Below are 18,114 nucleotides of genomic sequence, written 5' to 3'. Positions count from 1 at the left end.
GCTTATTTCTGGGCTCTCTGTTCTGTTCCACTGATCTATGTGTCTGCCAGTGCCATACTGTTTTGATTACTGTAGCTTTGTAGTATAGCCCGAAGACAGAGTGATGCCTGCAGCTCTCTTCTCTCTTGAGAATGGTTTGGCAGCAATCTCTCTTGATAACCGCCATAGAAAAGATGCACATACAGGGAGGTTCATGCAGCATCATTTGTAAAAGCAGAAATTGGAAACAATTGTCCTTCAACGGGGAACTGGTTTAGCAATTTATAATATGTCCATAATCTGGATGATTATGCAGCTTTAAAAGAAGAGACAGGTCTCCATATACTGAGTGACCTCCTGTATATACTAAGTAGTTAAGAATGAGGTGTTGAACAATGTGTACAACAATCACATTTGTGGGAAAATGAAGCATGCACATGTGTGTATGTGCCCAGCTGGGCTCTGGAGGGACGTCCAGGAAAGTGGTAACAGTTGCCCTTGGCAGGGGTGGACACTGTGGCTGAGGGACAGGGCAGAACCCATGATTTTTCATGTATCATAATCTGAAAAAACCTATCTTGTGACACCATTGTGAGTAATAAAAGACACCATGATAGGGGTTAGGAGTGGTGAGTACAGTCAGACTGCCTCAAATCCTAGCTCCACCGTGAGATGTGTGACCTCAGACGTGTTTCTGACCTCTGTGTGTCTGTTTCCTTATCTGTAAATTGAGGATTCCAGTAGAACCTAACACAGGATTGTGAGCCTGAAATGGGATGGTGCAGAGAAAAGCTTTCCGTCCCTGTCACTCAGCAAGAACACAGCAAACACCAGCCATTCTCCTCGTCGTCACTGCCATGCTGGGCTTCTTTGCTCTCAGCTGCTCCCTTGGGGAGAACTGCCCCACGTTGGCTGAGCCCCAGCCCCCCCTCCTCTCTCAGGCAGGTCCCCACTTTGAGACTCCTCTCCTCCTCGGGGTGAGGCAGGCTTCTTGGGTGCCTGCCCCTGCCGCCGGCCCAAGGTGGATGTTACTGCCGCTTTAAATCACAAAATCACATCTGTGAGGAATCTGGGGATTAATCCTCCTGTTCTTCACCTTGGGGGGTCATGAAACCTGCTCCCAGGAAAATGCACATCAGCCCAGGTGGGTGAGGGCCTGTGCCCGGCCCTGCCTGCTCCAGCCCGGGTCAGCGCCCTGGGAGCCGCTCGGGCTGGGCGGGCAGCCTGGGCAGGTTTGTCTTCCTGCTGCATGCGGCTGCTTGCTGCCTGGCCTGGCCTCGCGGGGCGCCCTGGGGCTCGTTCTCTCGTGGTGCCTGTGGCGAAGGAGAAGAACGTGGTAAGGGGCCATGACAGGCTGACATGACGCCCTGAGGGAGCCAGCGGCCTTGTCCAGGAGGCCCTCATGTTCTCCTTTCTGCTCTTAGGGGCCTAATGTGATGGAAGATCAAGACCTGCGGGAAATCGGCATCAGTGATGCACAGCACAGGCGGAAGCTGCTCCAGGCTGCGCGGTCCCTGCCCAAGGTGACCACCGACAGTTCCGTGGCCTCAGCCTTTGCCAGTGGCGGGGCGGGGCTCAGGGGATGTGCAGGTCACTGTGGGGGCCTGCCCCTCATCCCGGGAGCCCCAGCGGGGAGGACAGTATCCTGTTTACTTCTTTGCCACATCCCAAGGCCAGCAGAGCACTAGGGACAGTCAGGACGTAGTCCGGCCTCAGGAACGGCATTGCAGGCATCTGCCTGGCGCAGAGCCTGGTGCCCACAGGCTTGGCCTGTCGCCTGAGACCAGGCCCTCCCCAGGAGGCCCGGGGCCCTCGGGGCAGCAGAGGAAGCAGTCTCTGCCTCCTGGGGAGCTGTGGCTGGTAGGCCTGAGCCTCTCCTCAGCTCTGCTGGCACAGAGTCCCCTTGTCTCTTCCACTTGCCCAGAGCTCAGGAAGCACTAATGAGTCCTAGCAGTGAGGCCAGTGGCCGCTTCACAGACACACACCATTTTCTTGTCCTACCAGGTCTGTGATCTTGTCAGAGCACAGTAGGGGCCTCCACAAACCCTCCTCCCCATCTAGCCTTACCTGACAGGGCACCTTTCCCAGACCTGGGGTGCCCTGGCAGTCCCCAGATGGGGCCCGAGACCAGAGCTGAGGTAGAGAAGGCTGTGTGAGTGGAGCGACTCGGGGATGCTAGGACACAGGCCCCTCGTTGGTCCTCAGGAGCTGTCCCATACCTACTCCAGCCTCAGCCTCAGCCTCTGTTGTGGTCTGAGTGAACCGGCCTGCGTCCCCATGGTCCCCAGGGTCCTCGTCCCAAGTGCTGAGATGTTAGTCCCGCCTCCTGCCCTCGCCCCACAGGTGAAGGCTCTGGGCTATGATGGGAACAGCCCCCTGTCAGTGCGCTCCTGGCTGGTCTCCCTGGGCCTGCAGGACTATGTCCCTTCCTTCCTGTCGAGTGGCTACAGCTCCATTGACACTGTGAAGAACCTCTGGGAGCTGGAGCTTGTCAACGTGAGTACAGCCCTGCTGTGAGTGTCCCTGGGCTGCCAGCATGGCCCGTGGGGGTGAGGGCTGGGGGCTGGGGGCCCAGTTGCCGCCTGACCTTCCTCTCCCCGCCCCTGCCCAGGTCCTAAAGGTGCACCTGCTCGGCCATCGCAAGCGCATCATCGCCTCCCTGGCAGACAGACCCTACGAGGAGCCGCCCCAGAAGCCCCCCCGGTTTTCCCAGCTGAGAGTGAGTTGGGGCGGGTGGGAAGGGATGTTTGTATGTGCTGTGTGTTGTTAGGAACTGAGGAGAATTCTTTGGGAGTTCTTCAGAGACAGCATCACCTCTGCAGTCGAGGAGCAACTGATCCCTCCCTTCCCAGTGTTGGGGCCAAATGTTGGCAAAAGTAGGAAAACAAATACCCAAATCCCAGACGGCTGGGGCCATGTCTGAACGTCCGGTTGAGCTGTGCCCGGGGTGGTGGGCAGGGGTGGGTCAGAGGGGCCCCCTCTCGGGCAGCCTGACGTGAACCCGAGACAAAGCCTGGAACACACGGAGGGACCAGGGCCCTCCCCATCTTCTGAAGGAAAATCCCTGTGATTTTAAAAACCTCAGAGATGCTTTGTTGCTCAAGGCAGGTAATCTCTGACTGAAAAGTGGGTTAGACTGTGAGCCTGTGGTTCAGGATGAGTCTCCCCAAACCCATGGAGCTGCGTGGCTGCCAGTGGATGGGGTGGGCCCTGGGCTCCAAGCCTCAGCCCGTTTATGGCAGCCTCAAAGTGGGCGTTATTTTATCCTCCTCTTACGCATGAGAAGGCTGGGGCCCAGGCTGGTTCTGAGGACCAGACTCAGCTGACATTCAGATATGGAAAGTGAAGACTGATTCATACTCTTTGTGAGGCCTCTGGGTGCCAACCAGCAGTGCTATGTGTTTTCTTAGGAAAGACTTTTGGATTTGGTCACATGCCCCCAGGACCTGCGATCAGTTGTGACAGACGATTTTATAAACTAGAGATCGCCTCCCAGCCCTAAACCAGGCCGGAGGGTGCTCTCGTCACCCGGGTGCTCACCTGCAGGACCCGGCTGTTAGGGGTTCCTGGCTGGAAGAATCTGGTCACTTTGACTGTACCCACGGTGGGCCCAGCGGCCCGTTTCCACACTGGGTGCTGGCCTCCAGCTCGTGCCTGTTCTCACTGATTCTCCTGCCCAAGCTGGGCCCTGACAGCCCGAGGATTGGCTGACACCTACAGCCTAAGGACTGGCCTGATGAGTCTCAAATCTCACCTGGATTTCTTCCCGCTGCAGTGCCAAGACTTGCTCTCGCAGACGTCGTCCCCCCTGAGCCAGAATGACTCCTGCACCGGCCGGTCGGCTGATCTGCTGCTGCCTTCTGGGGACACGGGCAGGAGGCGGCACGACAGTCTCCAAGACCCTACGGTGCCCTCTCGGGCCGAGCGCTTCAGGATCCAGGTGGGCGGGAGGGAGCCACAGACGGGGTCCCCTCATTCCTCTTGGCAGGACAGGGCTCCCAGCCCACCGCCCAGGGCACTGCTTTCAGGGCTCTCGCATTTATTCGACTTGCCCGTCCTCCCTCCCGCCTTGCACGGACAGCAGGCTTTTTGTCTCGCCCCCGTCTTGGCCTGTTAGATTGCTGGGTGTCCCTTGTCCCCGCAGGGTGAGCCCTAGCTTCGCTCTGTTTTCTCTCGTGACTCATATTTCTCGGTTCTGGCCTCTGGGGATTCCCCTCACCTTTCCACAAGTACGACCATGAATTTTACAAGATTTAAAAAACACATCGTCCAGCAGTTTTAGTTGCTCTGTACTGAGAGACTTTGCATATTGCTGGGAATGGAAGTCATAAATTTCCTGAATTTTCCCCTCCTCCCCATTCCTTCCACCAGCAGCCTAGTTAAGGACCCCATCGCCTGGCACCTGGCCCGTGGTGGCCTCCCACCCCTCCCCCACACCCCAGCTCCTGCCATGAGGATCCCTGTCAAGTGCATCCCTGGCCACGGATACTTCCCCGACTCCCCACCCCAGGATCAGATCTACACCCATCTCAGACACCAGAGCCTTCCCTGCTGAGCTGCTCCCGGGTGGGCGGGCAGCTGAGGTCCCTGCTTCACCAGTTGTCTGGCATAGACAGGCCTCACCTCCGCCCCAGCGCATTGGAATGGCTTGTCTGCCTTCGGCCTGGAGCTCCCGGAGGTAGAACCCGGGAGGGAGCCTGGGAACCCCTTGAGCAGGCGAGCTGACCTGTGACCCCACGTGTTCTGCAGGAAGAGCACCGAGAGGCCAAGCTGACCCTTCGGCCCCCAAGCCTGGCTGCCCCCTATGCCCCTGTGCAGAGTTGGCAACACCAGCCGGAGAAACTCATCTTCGAGTCCTGCGGCTATGAAGCCAATGTGAGTAGCCTCTGCCCTCCCAGCCTGGCCAGTCTCCTGCTTTCCATGCTGGCCGGACCCAGGGCCCCCGTGGTGTTCTCCACTCCTCAGCTGCTCCCAGCACCTGGGGGAAGGGGGACTCACCGGCCAGGATGGGGGAAGAGAGTCACTGGGAGAGGGAGCCCCCTGACTGTGGTCCCAGATTGGCTGGTGGCCCTGTGTGGTAACGCAGGACTCCTAAGCCGGGCCACTGCTCGCTCCCACAGTATCTGGGCTCCATGTTGATCAAAGATCTACGAGGGACAGAATCCACGCAAGACGCCTGTGCCAAGATGCGGGTAGGTTACCGTGGGGGCGGCCAGGACGCAAGGCAGCGGGTGGCGGCACCGCCTGCAGCCATGGGGGCCCTGCCACGCTGCGTGCGGCTGAGGGAGGCCCCGAGAAGGTGAGTTGACAGGCCTCCCGTTTCCTGTAGAAATCCACGGAGCACATGAAGAAGATCCCCACCATCATCCTCTCCATCACCTACAAAGGTGTCAAGTTCATCGACGCCTCCAACAAGGTGTGCTTCCCACAGCTGCTGTTGAGGGAGGAGGGGGCACCCTTCCTCCCCACACACACCCCCCTCCTGGTCAGCTGGGTATCTTCCCTGGGGGGGGTGCTTGTCTCTCACGCACCCACGTATCCTGGTTCCCAGGGCCCCGCCCGAGGGACAGCTTATCTTCCCCAGCATGGGCTCCACTGGCCACTTATCTGCTCATGGGCCTTTAACGCTGTGATGCACTTAGTGAGCTTAGGGCACCCCCAGGCCCTGTGCTTGGGATCCCACCTGGAGAGCAGAGTGGGCTGGGTGTGAACATTTGCTCCCTCAGTTGCCATGGTCAAGGGTGGAGACCCCAACCCTAAATCAGACAAGGTGAGGTGCCACCCCCACCCCCACCGCGAAGAGATGGGGAAGTGGTGCTTGGCTGACGCTAGGATGGGACAGGAAGGTGGCAATGGTGAAGGGACTAGGGTGTGCCCTCAGGGAGCCCAAGAATTCCAGACCCTGTTTTCCCTGCAGAACGTCATCGCAGAGCACGAGATCCGGAACATTTCCTGTGCAGCCCAGGACCCAGAGGACCTCTGTACCTTCGCCTACATCACCAAGGACCTGCAGACCAGCCACCACTATTGCCACGTTTTCAGCACGGTGGACGTGGTGGGTGGAGTCCGCAGCTGGGCACGGTGGGGGGTCCTGCGACAGCCCCAGTGCAGTGGGTCCTGGCACCCGGCTGGCACTTAGCAAAGGTCTGTTCAAGAATGAACATCACTCCAGCCCCCTCTATCTGGCACTGAGACTAAAGCACACAGGATGACAGTGGCTTGTCCAGGGTTCTAGTTGACAGAGGCTTTCCTGCTTCCGGCTGCGTGTCTGTCAGGTCAGCCAAGGCTTCATCTCCCTAGGCTCTTGGTCGACCATCCATCCTAACTCCCGCCCTCCAGCTGGGCCATCTCCCTGAAAAGCCCTCCAGCTCCCTCTTGGGGACAGTAAGTTTTCTTCGCCCATATCCCAGCTTAGGTGGGGTTCTGGCGCTGCTGGGCTGAGGGGAGTGGTCACACGTGCTGCCCACAGGGAGTGGATGAGTGACCATGGTGGCTGCCCTGAGACAACACCTTTGTCCAGGTCCCTGCTGCCCCTGTGAGAGTAGCTGGTTCCAGGGTCTTCCCGGCCTCGCCCGGGAGCTCTGTGCTTGCAGCCTCCTGGCTCTGCCACTAGCTAGCTGTGTGACCCCGGCTCCTCGTCCGCGCAAAGGGGATAGAGTGTAACCGACTTCACGGGGTGGTTCTGAAGATGAAATGAGGAAATCCTCCCAGGACACATCCTTCCCGCTACTCTTACCTGTAGCTCATCTTCCCACATCAGTCAGTTCTGCTGTAACGTGGCGTCTGTGCTCCTAGAGAGCACCACACCCTGAAACCACACGGGAAGCACCAAGGCTCATGGGGAGATGAGGCAGGGGGCACAGCCCTCAGGAACCTAATACGAACACCCACACCATTTTATCCATGTTAAATGGTTAAGAAATACATAAATGCTACATAAACACGGCGCTCTGCCTCGAGAAGGACCCGAAGTCGGCTTGTGGAAGCATGTGCCTCACTCCTGCCAGCCTGTGTGCCAGACGGAGAGAGAAAGAGGAGGAACAGAGGACAGAGGGGTGCACGGATGGAGGGGACGGCGCGGGCCGGGTGGCCCTGGGAAGAGCTGCTGCTTGATCGTTACTGTCAGGGGTGGGTCCCGTGGGGAAGTTGAGCTGCCAGGTGGGGGTGGCATATATGCTGTGTATTCCCAGGCAACGGGGGTCAGCAGGGGAGTCTTTGCATTCGCCTCGTGTTTCTCTCCAATGAAATCACACATGAGGAAACACAAAGTGTGTGTTTTCTTCAGATTGTTCCCTAATGTATCAGTCACCTCGGGACAAACTTCTGCTTTCAAAGCAAGCGTTCCAGCGGATTCCCTGCACTCTTGTTACCTGTGCAGTGCTGCCTGGCCTGTGCTCAGGGGCATGAGGCCAGGGCAGGCGTGAGAGGCAGTGGTTCCTCCATCCCATCTCTCACGTTGTGCTGTTTTCTCCCAGAACCTGACCTATGAGATCATCCTGACACTGGGGCAGGCGTTCGAGGTGGCCTATCAGCTGGCCCTACAGGCCCAGAAGTCCAGGCCAATGGGGGCCTCTGCCGCCGAGATGATCGAAACAAAATCTTCCAAACCGGTGCCTAAGCCTCGGGTCGGCATGAGGAAGTCAGCAGTACGTGGGCCCCGGGATTTGAGGGCTCGGGGTGGAGCGGGCGCAAGGAGGGTCTTCTCACGCTTCAGGTGGCCAGCCCCTCAGGACACGGGCCCGTGCGAGGCGGCCTCCGTAACGCCACCCCGTGTCTGTGTCTGCTTTGCTCTGCACCCCAGGTGCCGCTGCCCCCTGATAGTCGCTGTTGTTACTGTCACACCTGCCCCACCCATCGTCCTTCTTACCTCCCGCTGCCGTCTGTTAGTCCTGGAGTCAAGGTCTCTGCACCTCCTGCTGTCTGTGTGTCAGTCTCCCCGAAGTGACCGTGAGCTCTCTGAGACTCTGGTGCCCCGCCCCCGGCCCCGCCTGCATGCCCGTCTTTCCTGAGCTGCCGTCCCACCATCCCTGTCTGTGCTGGAGCCTCTGTTTCTCTGCTGTGTGTCCTCCTCTCTCCAGAGCTCATGGGTGCCCGCTGTGGTCTTGCCCGGGGTGAGCTCTCTGGCCCTGCCAGAGGGACCCGAGGTTTGGGGTTTCCAAACCCCTTACCCGCTTCCTGCCACCGAGAACAGCTTTGGGGCTTAGTGCTCGATGCTTAGGTAGGGCAAGGCTCCTTTAACTGAGCCGCTCCAAGAAACCCCCAGGAGAAGTTGCCCCTGGAGAGCTCAGAGGCGGCCCTCCCGTGATGCTCCAGGGAAGGTCCCCTTTCTGCCACCCCACCCCAGGGAGCTTGCTCTTTGGCTGAGGAGAACAGGGCCTCCCCCGTGGGGTACTGACGTCAGCATGGCCCGGGAGGCGGGGGACAGCGGGCCCCGTTGACCCCTGGCCCAGGTGCAGCGCTCCCTCTGACTCTTCACCCTCTTCCTCAGCAGCTGGAACCGCCCGATATGGACCCAGATGCCCAGTCCCATGCCAGCGTCTCCTGGGTTGTGGACCCCAAACCAGACTCTAAGCGGAGCCTCAGCACCAAGTATGAGACCACTATCTTCTAAGCACCCACCCCGTCTCCACTAGTCTCATGTGCCTTGCCGTCCGTCCTTCTGCTCTTCTCAACTCTCCTTCCAGCTGCTGACGCCAAGGTCCCACCCCCCCTGGGACCTCTCCTCCTGGGGCGGCAGCTTTAGACACTGCACACTCTCAGCTTGCACCTAACACCACCGGACACTGTGAATTCCCCCCTTGGGCGAGGACAGCTTGGCGGGGGGGCAAGGTGCCTTTGAGGTGGGCACCAAGAGGGCCTCAGCGGGCGGGCACCATGGCTCCTGAGGCGGGGGCAGTCTCCGGGCGGAGTCCACTCGGCACTGGAGGCTGCTCCCTCCGATCGGCCGGGGCTCCCTGTCGGCTCTCCTCTCCCGTCTTCCGAGCCACGGCTGGGTGCCGTTGCCAAGAGCTAACTGCACCTTTCCTGACACAACCAACCACTGTGACCACCTGGGGCCAGAATCCCCTTGCGCTCTGCTAACAGCTGGCCTGCGGCCCATCCCTCTTAAGATTGCTGGCCTCCCCCTGTGAGACCCTCAGCTCAGCGATGTGGCTTGAACAGGGTCAGAACTCTTTCTGTGAGGGCCCAGGGTCTGTGCCAGGTCCTAGAGCACATGCCTGACTCCAAAGCCTGGGGCTCTGAGCGACTGAACACCCACAGGCTGGCTCCACACAGCAGGTGTCTTGGTCCTGATGGGTCTTGCACTGCAAGGAATGGGATGGCTCCTCACGTCTTCACCAGGGAGTCCCCGGCTGGCTCTGGAGTCTGGCTCGAGGAAGAGGAAGGCCTTCCTGTAGGAGCCAGCAGGAGGGAGGCCAGTGCCCTGCACACACTGTGCACCTTCTTCCCTCAGAACGGAGCTGCTCAAGGACAGGGACCTGGGCCGAGCAACATCCGTTGTCCTCCAGGAGCTTTCTGATGCTTCTCCACAGTGTGGGGACCAGAGATAGTCAGCTGGCACCCGGTCCCTTCCCTGATCGACCGCCCTCAGCCTCTTGACTCCTGAGAAGGAGTCCATCACCTCAAAGCAGTTCAGCAGCTGGGATGGTGGAGTTGAGGCTTTCAGAAGGCCCACGTTCTCGCGTGAGGGCATGTCAGCTTAGATGGCGGGAGAGGAGAGCCAGTTTCCGTGGGAAGAAGCACTGTACACGTAGCGTGGCCCAGTACGAGAGCCAGTAAGTTGCAGCGGTTGCTTTATGAGTTGAAACCCAAGTCGACAAACCGGGGTGGGTCCTCCTGCCTGCCTGTCCTCGTGCCTTCCAAGCAGATGCGCTGAGCCACGGAGGGTGCTCAGGGGAGGCTGTAAGGGACCTTCTGTTCTGCTTCCGTGTTTCCTTTCCGTTTCCTCCACCTTGTGCAGGCCCCTTTGGTTAACCCTTTCCTCCCCCCCGTTGTGTTTGCTTCTGCCAAGCTGAGCCACCGAGGAACCAACTGTGCTGCGGAAACAGCCATGGGGAGCGCAGGCTCCCACCGCCGCCGCCGCCACCGCCACCACCGTCTCAGCTGCAGCTTTGAAGACGCAGGCCCCACTACTGCCCGTAGGACCTCCTCGCGGCTGCATGGTCCGGGCCTGCCACTGCCAGGTCTCGCCGAGTGAGCCCTGCCCTGGTTGCGGAGCAGCCCTCCAGGCCTCTAGCAGATGAGGTTGGAACTCCAGAGAGCCAAGAAGTGACTTGTCCAGAAAACATTTTTTAATAGAAAAAACTTTTTTTATAAAATGAACTTTCAACACTTGGCTCAACCCTCTAGGTTAAACTGCCAGTCTTTAGACAATGGCCACAGGGTCAGAGGACAGCGGGCCTCTGTCCTCAGGCTGGGGTCTTGGCGCGCTTGAGCAGCTCTGAGAGAAGGTAGTGGGTGAATTGAATCGGCTCGACAGACCCGCCAGTCAGCTGCTCTTCCTTCTGAGCCGCACAGCTTCTCATCCCCGCCTGGAGCTGGGGGCAGCCCGTAGAGGCGTCTGGCAAAAGCAGAGGCTTCTGGGGTTCCAAATGTGAAGGTCTGGGGCCGCGTGGAGATGCACAGGCAGGTCGCGGTGCCCAAGCTCTGGGCTGCTCCTCTGTCTCGGACCCAGCGGTGGTCAGAGCGCTGCCCTGGGCTGCCTGGCCGCAGGCCCTCCGGTGACCTCAGACTGTCTGAGTCGAGGCAGAAAGGAGAAGCAGCAGCTTTGTTTGTTTGGGGCATTGACGGGTAGGTCGGCTGAGGTGGCTGCCTGCTGACTTGCGATTTGTCTAATCAGGTCTGTGTGATTAGGACTCACTTTGGTTCTCTGAATTATCGGTTTGATTGTCATCCTTTCAGCTGCTGGGCTCCCCACTGGCTCCAAGGGTAGAGAAGGCTGAATCAGGTGACAGTTTGATTCTCCCCAAGTGTGGCCTTCAGGGCAGGCTGGCATCTGGGCGCTGCTGCTGCCTGAGCCCTCCTGCTGGCTGGCTTTGCTTTTCACCTTTGGTTGCGTTGCTCCTCCTGGAGGCAGAGCCAGAGGGACTGTTCCTGTGAGGCTGGGCCAGGTCAACTGCCCGTCCAGCACCTTCCAGAGCAGAGCCTTTCCTCCCACGGGGCCGGAGCAGACCTTCCGCTTTGCTGGCACAGCGCAGTCTGGTCCCAGGATCAGTAGTCCAGGCTTCAGTAGCGCCTCTCTCTCTCCTGGCAGGGGCTGTGAATGAGCAGGGAGCGCTCTGGCGCACCTTCATAGCCCTGTGGTCGGCCAGCAGTGGAAAGCTGGGCCGCGTCTTCCTGCTGACCTGAGGCTGGGCCCTGTGGGTTTCCTTTCTGCTGAGCCGTCCACACCGCAGGCCTGGGGAGTCACACCCCCTCTCACTGATCCTGCCCTTCTCGGTACTAAACAAGGACCTCGATACCGGGAAGTCTGACTTCACGTCCTGCTGCTTCCAGGGCCCGTCGGCTTCCACTGAGCAGTATTCAGCCCCTACTTCCTTCCAGGTATGGACGAGGAACCCCGAGCTGGATGGGTAAACCGCGGCTCCTGCTGCAGTGCGAGTGCTGTGCCCTCTTCCTCCTGAGGAAGGCCGGTCTCCTCTAAGCAGCCCTCTCTTGGTGGGTGGTGGGTCCATAAAGAAAACTGTAGACACTACGATGAGTTCCTCAAGCTGTCTTTATTTTTAAGTCATAGGTAGGTGTCTCCTCCCCTTGAAGCTGCTATATCTTCTTTATTTATTCAGGGTGTTTCATGTTGGAAAGCCTTGGCTAATCTGCTCTGGCTCTGGATTTTGTTTTGAGCTTGGTTTATTTCTCAATAGCCAAGAAAGGAAGGGACTAGATATTTTTTTTATTCCTCCTCCGGGACAGGTACTCTCCCTCCCCTAGAAAGAAAAATTTTAACACCAGGACAGGCTTCACATGGAGAGAAGCCCTGCTTCTGCACGTGAGCACAGGCCCTGCAGTGTGGCAGCCCCGTTCTGAACTGTGCAGGCCGTTCAGGCAGGACCTGAGATAGGTCAGTACCTGCCCGGCCACAGGCTCTCTGCTCCGCCCTTCTGCTTGCAGCTACTTCGAGCAGGGCTTCCCTCCGACAGGCTCTGCATTTGCAACGCTCGCGTTCCCCCGGGGCCCCCAGCTTTGACTCTGGGGAGTCCCCGGAGAAGTCTCGGGCTGAGCAGACTGGTCTGCCCTCGGCCTGTGTTGTGATGCCCAGGCCTGCAGGACAACTCTCAGATGCAGTTCACAAAGTGGTGTTGCTAATGGTGTGGCAATGGGACTGAATTGTAATAAAACGTTATTTAATCTTTGTCTCTGTATTTTGATACTTGAATGACTTCCCCTTTTATTTTACTGTACATATAATTGTTAATCTGTCCAATTTTGTCTAAATTACAAACATCTTGTGGTACCAAACATAACCGACCTGTGCAACAACATAGACTGACCTCACTACACGAGAGAGAGTGTAAATATTCCTGGGCTTTCGGCTTTGGTTTTGTTATTTTCGTAACTGTACAACTTAGAACAGACTGAATTAATAAATGAGAAGCGACATGAAACCAACCTTACTTTGTGGAGTCTGAGTTGGAAGGTTTCTTGATTGTTTTCCGGCAGAAGTGCTGGCACAGGCCAGCCGCTGGCTCCGGGGTGGAAACGAGGATCCGCTGTGTTTGGCTGGGACAAGTTTGGGGATTCCGCGCCGTCCAGCCCTCTCTAGTCATCATTAACCCTGCTCCAGCGCAGGGGCCCTGCAATCCACCTGCCCCTCCTCGGTCTGAACACCAAGCAGGGGCCACATCCTGGCCTGGGCTGGTCACCCACAGATACTTATTGAATGTCGGTGTACAAGGCAGTGTGGGGATTGAGAGCTACGGAAGGAGAGGCTCCCTTCAGGAACTCAGTTAGATTGTGAAGGTTAAGTTTTAAACAGACACAACTAGCTACCAGCCCAAAGCCACACTGTGAGACCCATCAGACAGTCCCGGGCCGTGGGGACTGGGAGGGATGCAGTGCTCGAAGAACCAGAGCGGGTGGTGCCTGGTCTGCTATTCAAAGGAGGGTTGGAAAGGCACAAACAACACTGACATCCCCGTCGTTGGTGGAGCACCCGTGTTCCAAACCCTGCTGGCAGCTTTACAGGCAACCCGCCCCATCAGCCCTCACACCTAGCTGGGTATTGTCTCTATAGAAAAGGAAGCCAAGGCTCAGAGAGGTTAAGACGCCTGCCCAGGGCCGGCTGAAGAGGCCCCTAGAAACCATCTAGTCGGGTGGTGTCAAGCTATCCTGAGCCGCTGGTCCCACTCCTGCTTCAACCTGAGCTGCCAAATTCTGCACACTCTAACTCATGAGTTTCTGAGAAATATTCCATTTGTTAAAGGACTTTACAAGGAAAGCATTGATTCTCACCCAATACCCAACTGTATTTATGAAGAAACCAAGGCCCAGAACAGGGAAATGATTTTCTCTTAGCCAGCCAGCTAATAGCAGAGAGAGGACCAAAACCCAGCTTCTTCCGATTTGGGCTTCTCAGGCCAAACTGCATTGAATCTGGGAGAGGAGACTGAGGGCCGGTGGAGGGCCTCACGTTCTAGACGGGGCGGGGGCGTCATCCTCACCCCCCCTCTGCCCCCTGGCTTTGGCACCAGTTTCTTAGGCAGAAGAAACGTTACAGCAAGAGAGGAGGTTTGGTCATAATTGGAGTCACCATTCCTCAGGAACGGGTACGGCGCGGGACACACTGCCACCGTCACGATCCCTTCTGGCACCACTCACCAGCATCAGGTGTGACTCGCTCTGCCTAACCTCAGGACTGCAGTGCTGATCCTGCCTTGGGGGCCTGCTGGGTTGGGGAGACAGACCAGTTCCCACTGAGCGCCCGGGCCAGGCGCCCGGGCCTGCCGTCCGGGCCGCAGGCATGCTGCAGCTAACCGAGTGGAAGCTGGAGCAGGACAGAAGGGAGTGGTGGGAGGACTGTGTGGGGCGGCCTCACAGCAGGGGTGGACAGGACACGTCCCACAGGATGGCATCGGTCCAGCCCGCCTCCACCCCTTGCCTCCCCATCCCCTCTGACTCGCTGTGCTCAGTGCGTCTACACACCGGCCTCCTCGGGACCTGGAGGCGGAAGCAGCCGCCAGGAGTCGGGTGGTGTCGTAGAGCGGACGGTGCAGTGCACACGGACCAGGGCTCCTCCCCTCACCTCGCTTCACAGATGCTCCGTAGCCCAGGCACCCGGGCAGCGGGGGCGTCAGGACGGAAGGCTGAGCGACCAGGCCACTGAGGAGGCGGAGCTCTGCCCGGGAGCACTTTCTAGGGCAGTTCTGGACGCCCTCTTGTCAGCCTCGGCACCTCTGGCTTCCGACCCTGCGAGAGTCTAGGTCCCCCGAAGCCCAGTGGACGGGCTGGCTGACCTTTCAGTATCACCAACTCACAGCACCGGCCGTTACCAACCAACAGCCGCGGGGGCGTGGGTCTCAACTCCAGTGCGAGGCACACCCCCTGCAACTCTGTGACTGCTTTTTTCGGGACTCGGCTATTAGGAACACTGTTATAAACAAGCATGTACCAAATTAAAGAAATTCCCTAACACCATAAAATATTTATTATTCAGTAAATGGAGTTGGGAAAGCACGTAGCCATGGGAGTGGTGGAAACGGCGCAGGGACGTTTCTATTCCTACTTATACCAAAATAAATTCCAGATGGTTCACATATTTAAATGAAAAAATAAATTAACCCCCAACAAAGCTATTGATAGAAGAAAATGAGAGACTTTGTTTTCATAATCTTGGTATGAGAAAGGTCTTCCCAAACATGTTACATAACTCCGAGTCCATTTTCTTAAGGATTAATATATTCAACTATATAAAAATCAAATACTTCTGCAAAGCAAAATGCACCATTAAAAAAAACTGAAAATAATGTTTGCACCACATGTAACAAAGGACAACTTGACAATAGCTATCAAAAGTAAACAAACTTCTACTTCCAGGAAGATCAAGTAGACAGACCTTCCCCTATTCTTGCAAGTAAAACTAAAACCCCGGCAGAAACACCAGTGGGCACAAAGCCCAAACAAAAGCCTGCTCTCTCTAGCCAGAGGACCAGAAAAAGGTAGCCTAACAAGACAGAAAGCTTTTAGACACGAACTGCTCTAGTCCATCCACACATCACAGAAAAAAAACTGTGGCCCCACGATCCACAGGCCAGCAAAGGCCAATGGGGAGCCTAGATGTACCCCCTCACCACGTGACAAGGTGCCCCAAACCGACTGGGGTGGCGTCAGAGGAGGCCTAGTGGGGAACTTGCAATCACCCGGCAATAAGGAGGCTGCTCTTGACAAATACAATAACCAAAATGAAGATCTCAGCGGATGGGCTCAACAGCAGAATAAACAAGAAAGAGACGAAACCACAAACCAGAGGACAGAACAACAGAAATTACCCAACTGGAAGAGCAGAGAAAATAGATTAGAAAAAAAATGAATAGAATCTCAGGGACTTAACAAAAGATAAAACATGTATGTCATCAGAGTCCCAGAAGGACAGAAAGGGGGTGGGGCTGAAAGAGCCATCCGTGAAATAATGACTGAAAATTCCCCAAATTTGGCAAGAGACACAAGCCTACAGAATCAAGAAGCTGAGCACACCCCAAACCAGATAAACCAAAAGAAATCCATGCCAAGATACCATCGCAATTAAATTTCTGAAAATGAAAGACCAAGGAAAAATTCTTAAAAGTAGTGAGAGAAAAATGACATCTTACCTATAGGGGAAAAGTAATTTGAATGACAGTGAATTTCTCAGCAGAATTGTGGAGGCCAGAAGGAAGTAGTATGATATTTTTCCAGTGCTGAAAGAAAAGAACTGTGAATCCAGAATTCTATACCCTGCAAAAATATTCTCCAGGAACGAAGAGGAATCAAAACATTCTCAGATGAAGGAAAACTAAGGAACTTAGTCACCAGCAGACCTACCCTAATAGAATGGTGAAAGTTTTCTAAATAGAAAGGAAATGAAGAAAGAAAGAAATGAACCTTGGAACATCAGGGAAGGATGAACAAACATGAAGCAAAAATATGGGTAATACAATGGACTTTCCTTCTCCTATGGAGTTTTCTAAATTATGTTTGATGGTTGAAGCAAAATCCTAACGCAGTTTAATATCGTTCAAAACGCACGTAGAGGAAATGTTTAAAACAATTATCTTTTAAATGAGGAGGATGAGGGGATATAAAACAAGGTAAGGTTTCTATACATTACTTGAACTGGTAAATGATGATACCAATAGACTGTGGAGAGTTACGTATATATGTAAACCTAGAGCAAACACTAAATAAAAGAGTTATTCAAAGAGATAAACTCACAAACACTAAGATAAATAGAAATGGAATTTTAAAATGTTTTCAAGTAACAGGGAGACAGGAAAAATAGAAAAATGAAAATAGAATAACTAGAAAACAAAAAATTAAATGACAGACTTAAGCCCTAGCATATCATAATTACATGAAATTTGAACAGTCTAAAAACATCAATTGAAAGACTGGAGGAGGGCTTCCCTGGTGGCGCAGTGGTTGAGAATCTGCCTGCCAATGCAGGGGACACGGGTTTGAGCCCTGGTCTGGGAAGATCCCACATGCCTCGGAGCAATTAGGCCCGTGAGCCACAACTACTGAGCCTGCGCGTCTGGAGCCTGTGCTCCGCAACAAGAGAGGCCGTGATAGTGAGAGGCCCGCGCACTGCGATGAAGAGTGGCCCCCGCTTGCCACAACTAGAGAAAGCCCTTGCACAGAAATGAAGACCCAACACAGTCATAAATTAAAAAAAAAAAAAAAAAAAAAACACTGGAGGAGATTAAAAAACATGAGCCAACTATATGCTATCTATAAGAAACCCACCTCAAATAATAATATAGGCAGGTTGACAATAAAAGGATGGAAAAAAGATATATAATGCAAACATTAATCAAAAGAAAGGAGTGAGGGGGTTCCCTGGTGGCGCAGTGGTTGAGAGTCCGCCTGCCGATGCAGAGGACACAGGTTTGTGCCCCGGTCTGGGAAGATCCCACATGCCGTGGAGCGGCTGGGCCCATGAGCCATGGCCACTGAGCCTGCGCGTCTGGAACCTGTGCTCCACAATGGGAGAGGCCACAACAGTGAGAGGCCAGCGTACAGGAAAAAAAAAGAAAGGAATGGCTATGTTAATATCTTATAAAGTAGACTTCAGAACAAAGAAAATTATAAGAGAGAAGACGGTACTATATAATGATTAAAGGTCAATGCACCAAGAAAACATATCAATCCTAAATGTGTATGGACCAAACAACAGAGCTGTAAAATATGTGAAGCAAAAACTGAGTTAAAAAGGGAAATAGACAAATCCACAGATGCTATGGACTGAACTGTGCCCCTCCAAAATTCATATGTTGAAGCCCTAACTCCCAATTTGACTGTATTTGGAAATAGGGCGTTTAGGAGGTAATTAAGGTTAAATTGGGTCATAAGGGTGAGATCCTAATTCAGTAGGATTACTGGCTTTACAAGAAGAGAAAGAGAGAGAGAGAGAGAAAGAGAGATCAATCTCGTCAGACACAGACACCAAGGAAAGGCCATGTGAAAACACAGCAAGAAGGTGACTGTCTACAAGTCAGGAAGAAACTCCTCACCAGAAAATGACCCTCCTAGAACTTGATCTGGGGCTTTCCAGCCTACAGAACTGTGAGAAATAAATTTCTACAGTATATCATTACGGCAGCCTAAGCAGACTAATATCAATACAACAAATAGAGCTGGAGATTCAATTCAATTAGAAACTCTGTCAACAGCTGGTAGAACAACTAGAGAGAATATCAGCAAGGATACAGAAGAACTCAACACCATCAACCAACAGGATCTCACTGACAGTACAGAACACTTTGGCCAACAACAGCAGGATGAGTGGCCACGGAACATATACCAAGATAGAGCATATTCCGGGCCAAAAATAAACCTCAACAAATTTAGAAGAATTAAAATAATACACAGTGTGTTCTTGAAAAACAATAGAATCAAAGTAGAAATCAATAACAAAGATAACAGAAAATTCTCTAAAACACTTGG

General features: G+C 54.9%; 1 protein-coding gene across 3 annotated transcripts in view; it reads left to right on the top strand.

The window, feature by feature from the left end:
- The window catches only part of ANKS1A (ankyrin repeat and sterile alpha motif domain containing 1A), a gene marked incomplete at its 3' end in the record, with an annotated part of 188,452 nt that extends 175,868 nt beyond the window's left edge, over positions 1–12,584 (top strand). Inside the window, exons 14-24 of one of the 3 annotated variants that reach the window (XM_082663056.1) lie at positions 1,404–1,502; positions 2,323–2,475; positions 2,591–2,698; positions 3,755–3,919; positions 4,729–4,854; positions 5,100–5,171; positions 5,309–5,395; positions 5,897–6,034; positions 7,455–7,625; positions 8,471–8,568; positions 9,992–12,584. In XM_082663056.1, the coding sequence (XP_082519182.1) occupies positions 1,404–1,502; positions 2,323–2,475; positions 2,591–2,698; positions 3,755–3,919; positions 4,729–4,854; positions 5,100–5,171; positions 5,309–5,395; positions 5,897–6,034; positions 7,455–7,625; positions 8,471–8,568; positions 9,992–9,995 (1,221 nt within the window). Of the gene's footprint in view, positions 1–1,403; positions 1,503–2,322; positions 2,476–2,590; positions 2,699–3,754; positions 3,920–4,728; positions 4,855–5,099; positions 5,172–5,308; positions 5,396–5,896; positions 6,035–7,454; positions 7,626–7,780; positions 7,880–8,470; positions 8,591–9,991 lie in introns of those variants that run through there. The other 2 variants (XM_082663054.1, XM_082663055.1) reach the window with 2 other exon arrangements.
- Between the last annotated feature and the right edge of the window lie 5,530 nt (positions 12,585–18,114).

The sequence above is a fragment of the Grampus griseus genome, assembly GCF_964374135.1.
Source record: "Grampus griseus genome assembly, chromosome: 10".
In the NCBI taxonomy this organism is placed as follows: Eukaryota; Metazoa; Chordata; class Mammalia; order Artiodactyla; family Delphinidae; genus Grampus; species Grampus griseus.
Note: the sequence above shows the minus strand (reverse complement) of the source record. Positions and strands in the feature narration are given on the sequence as shown.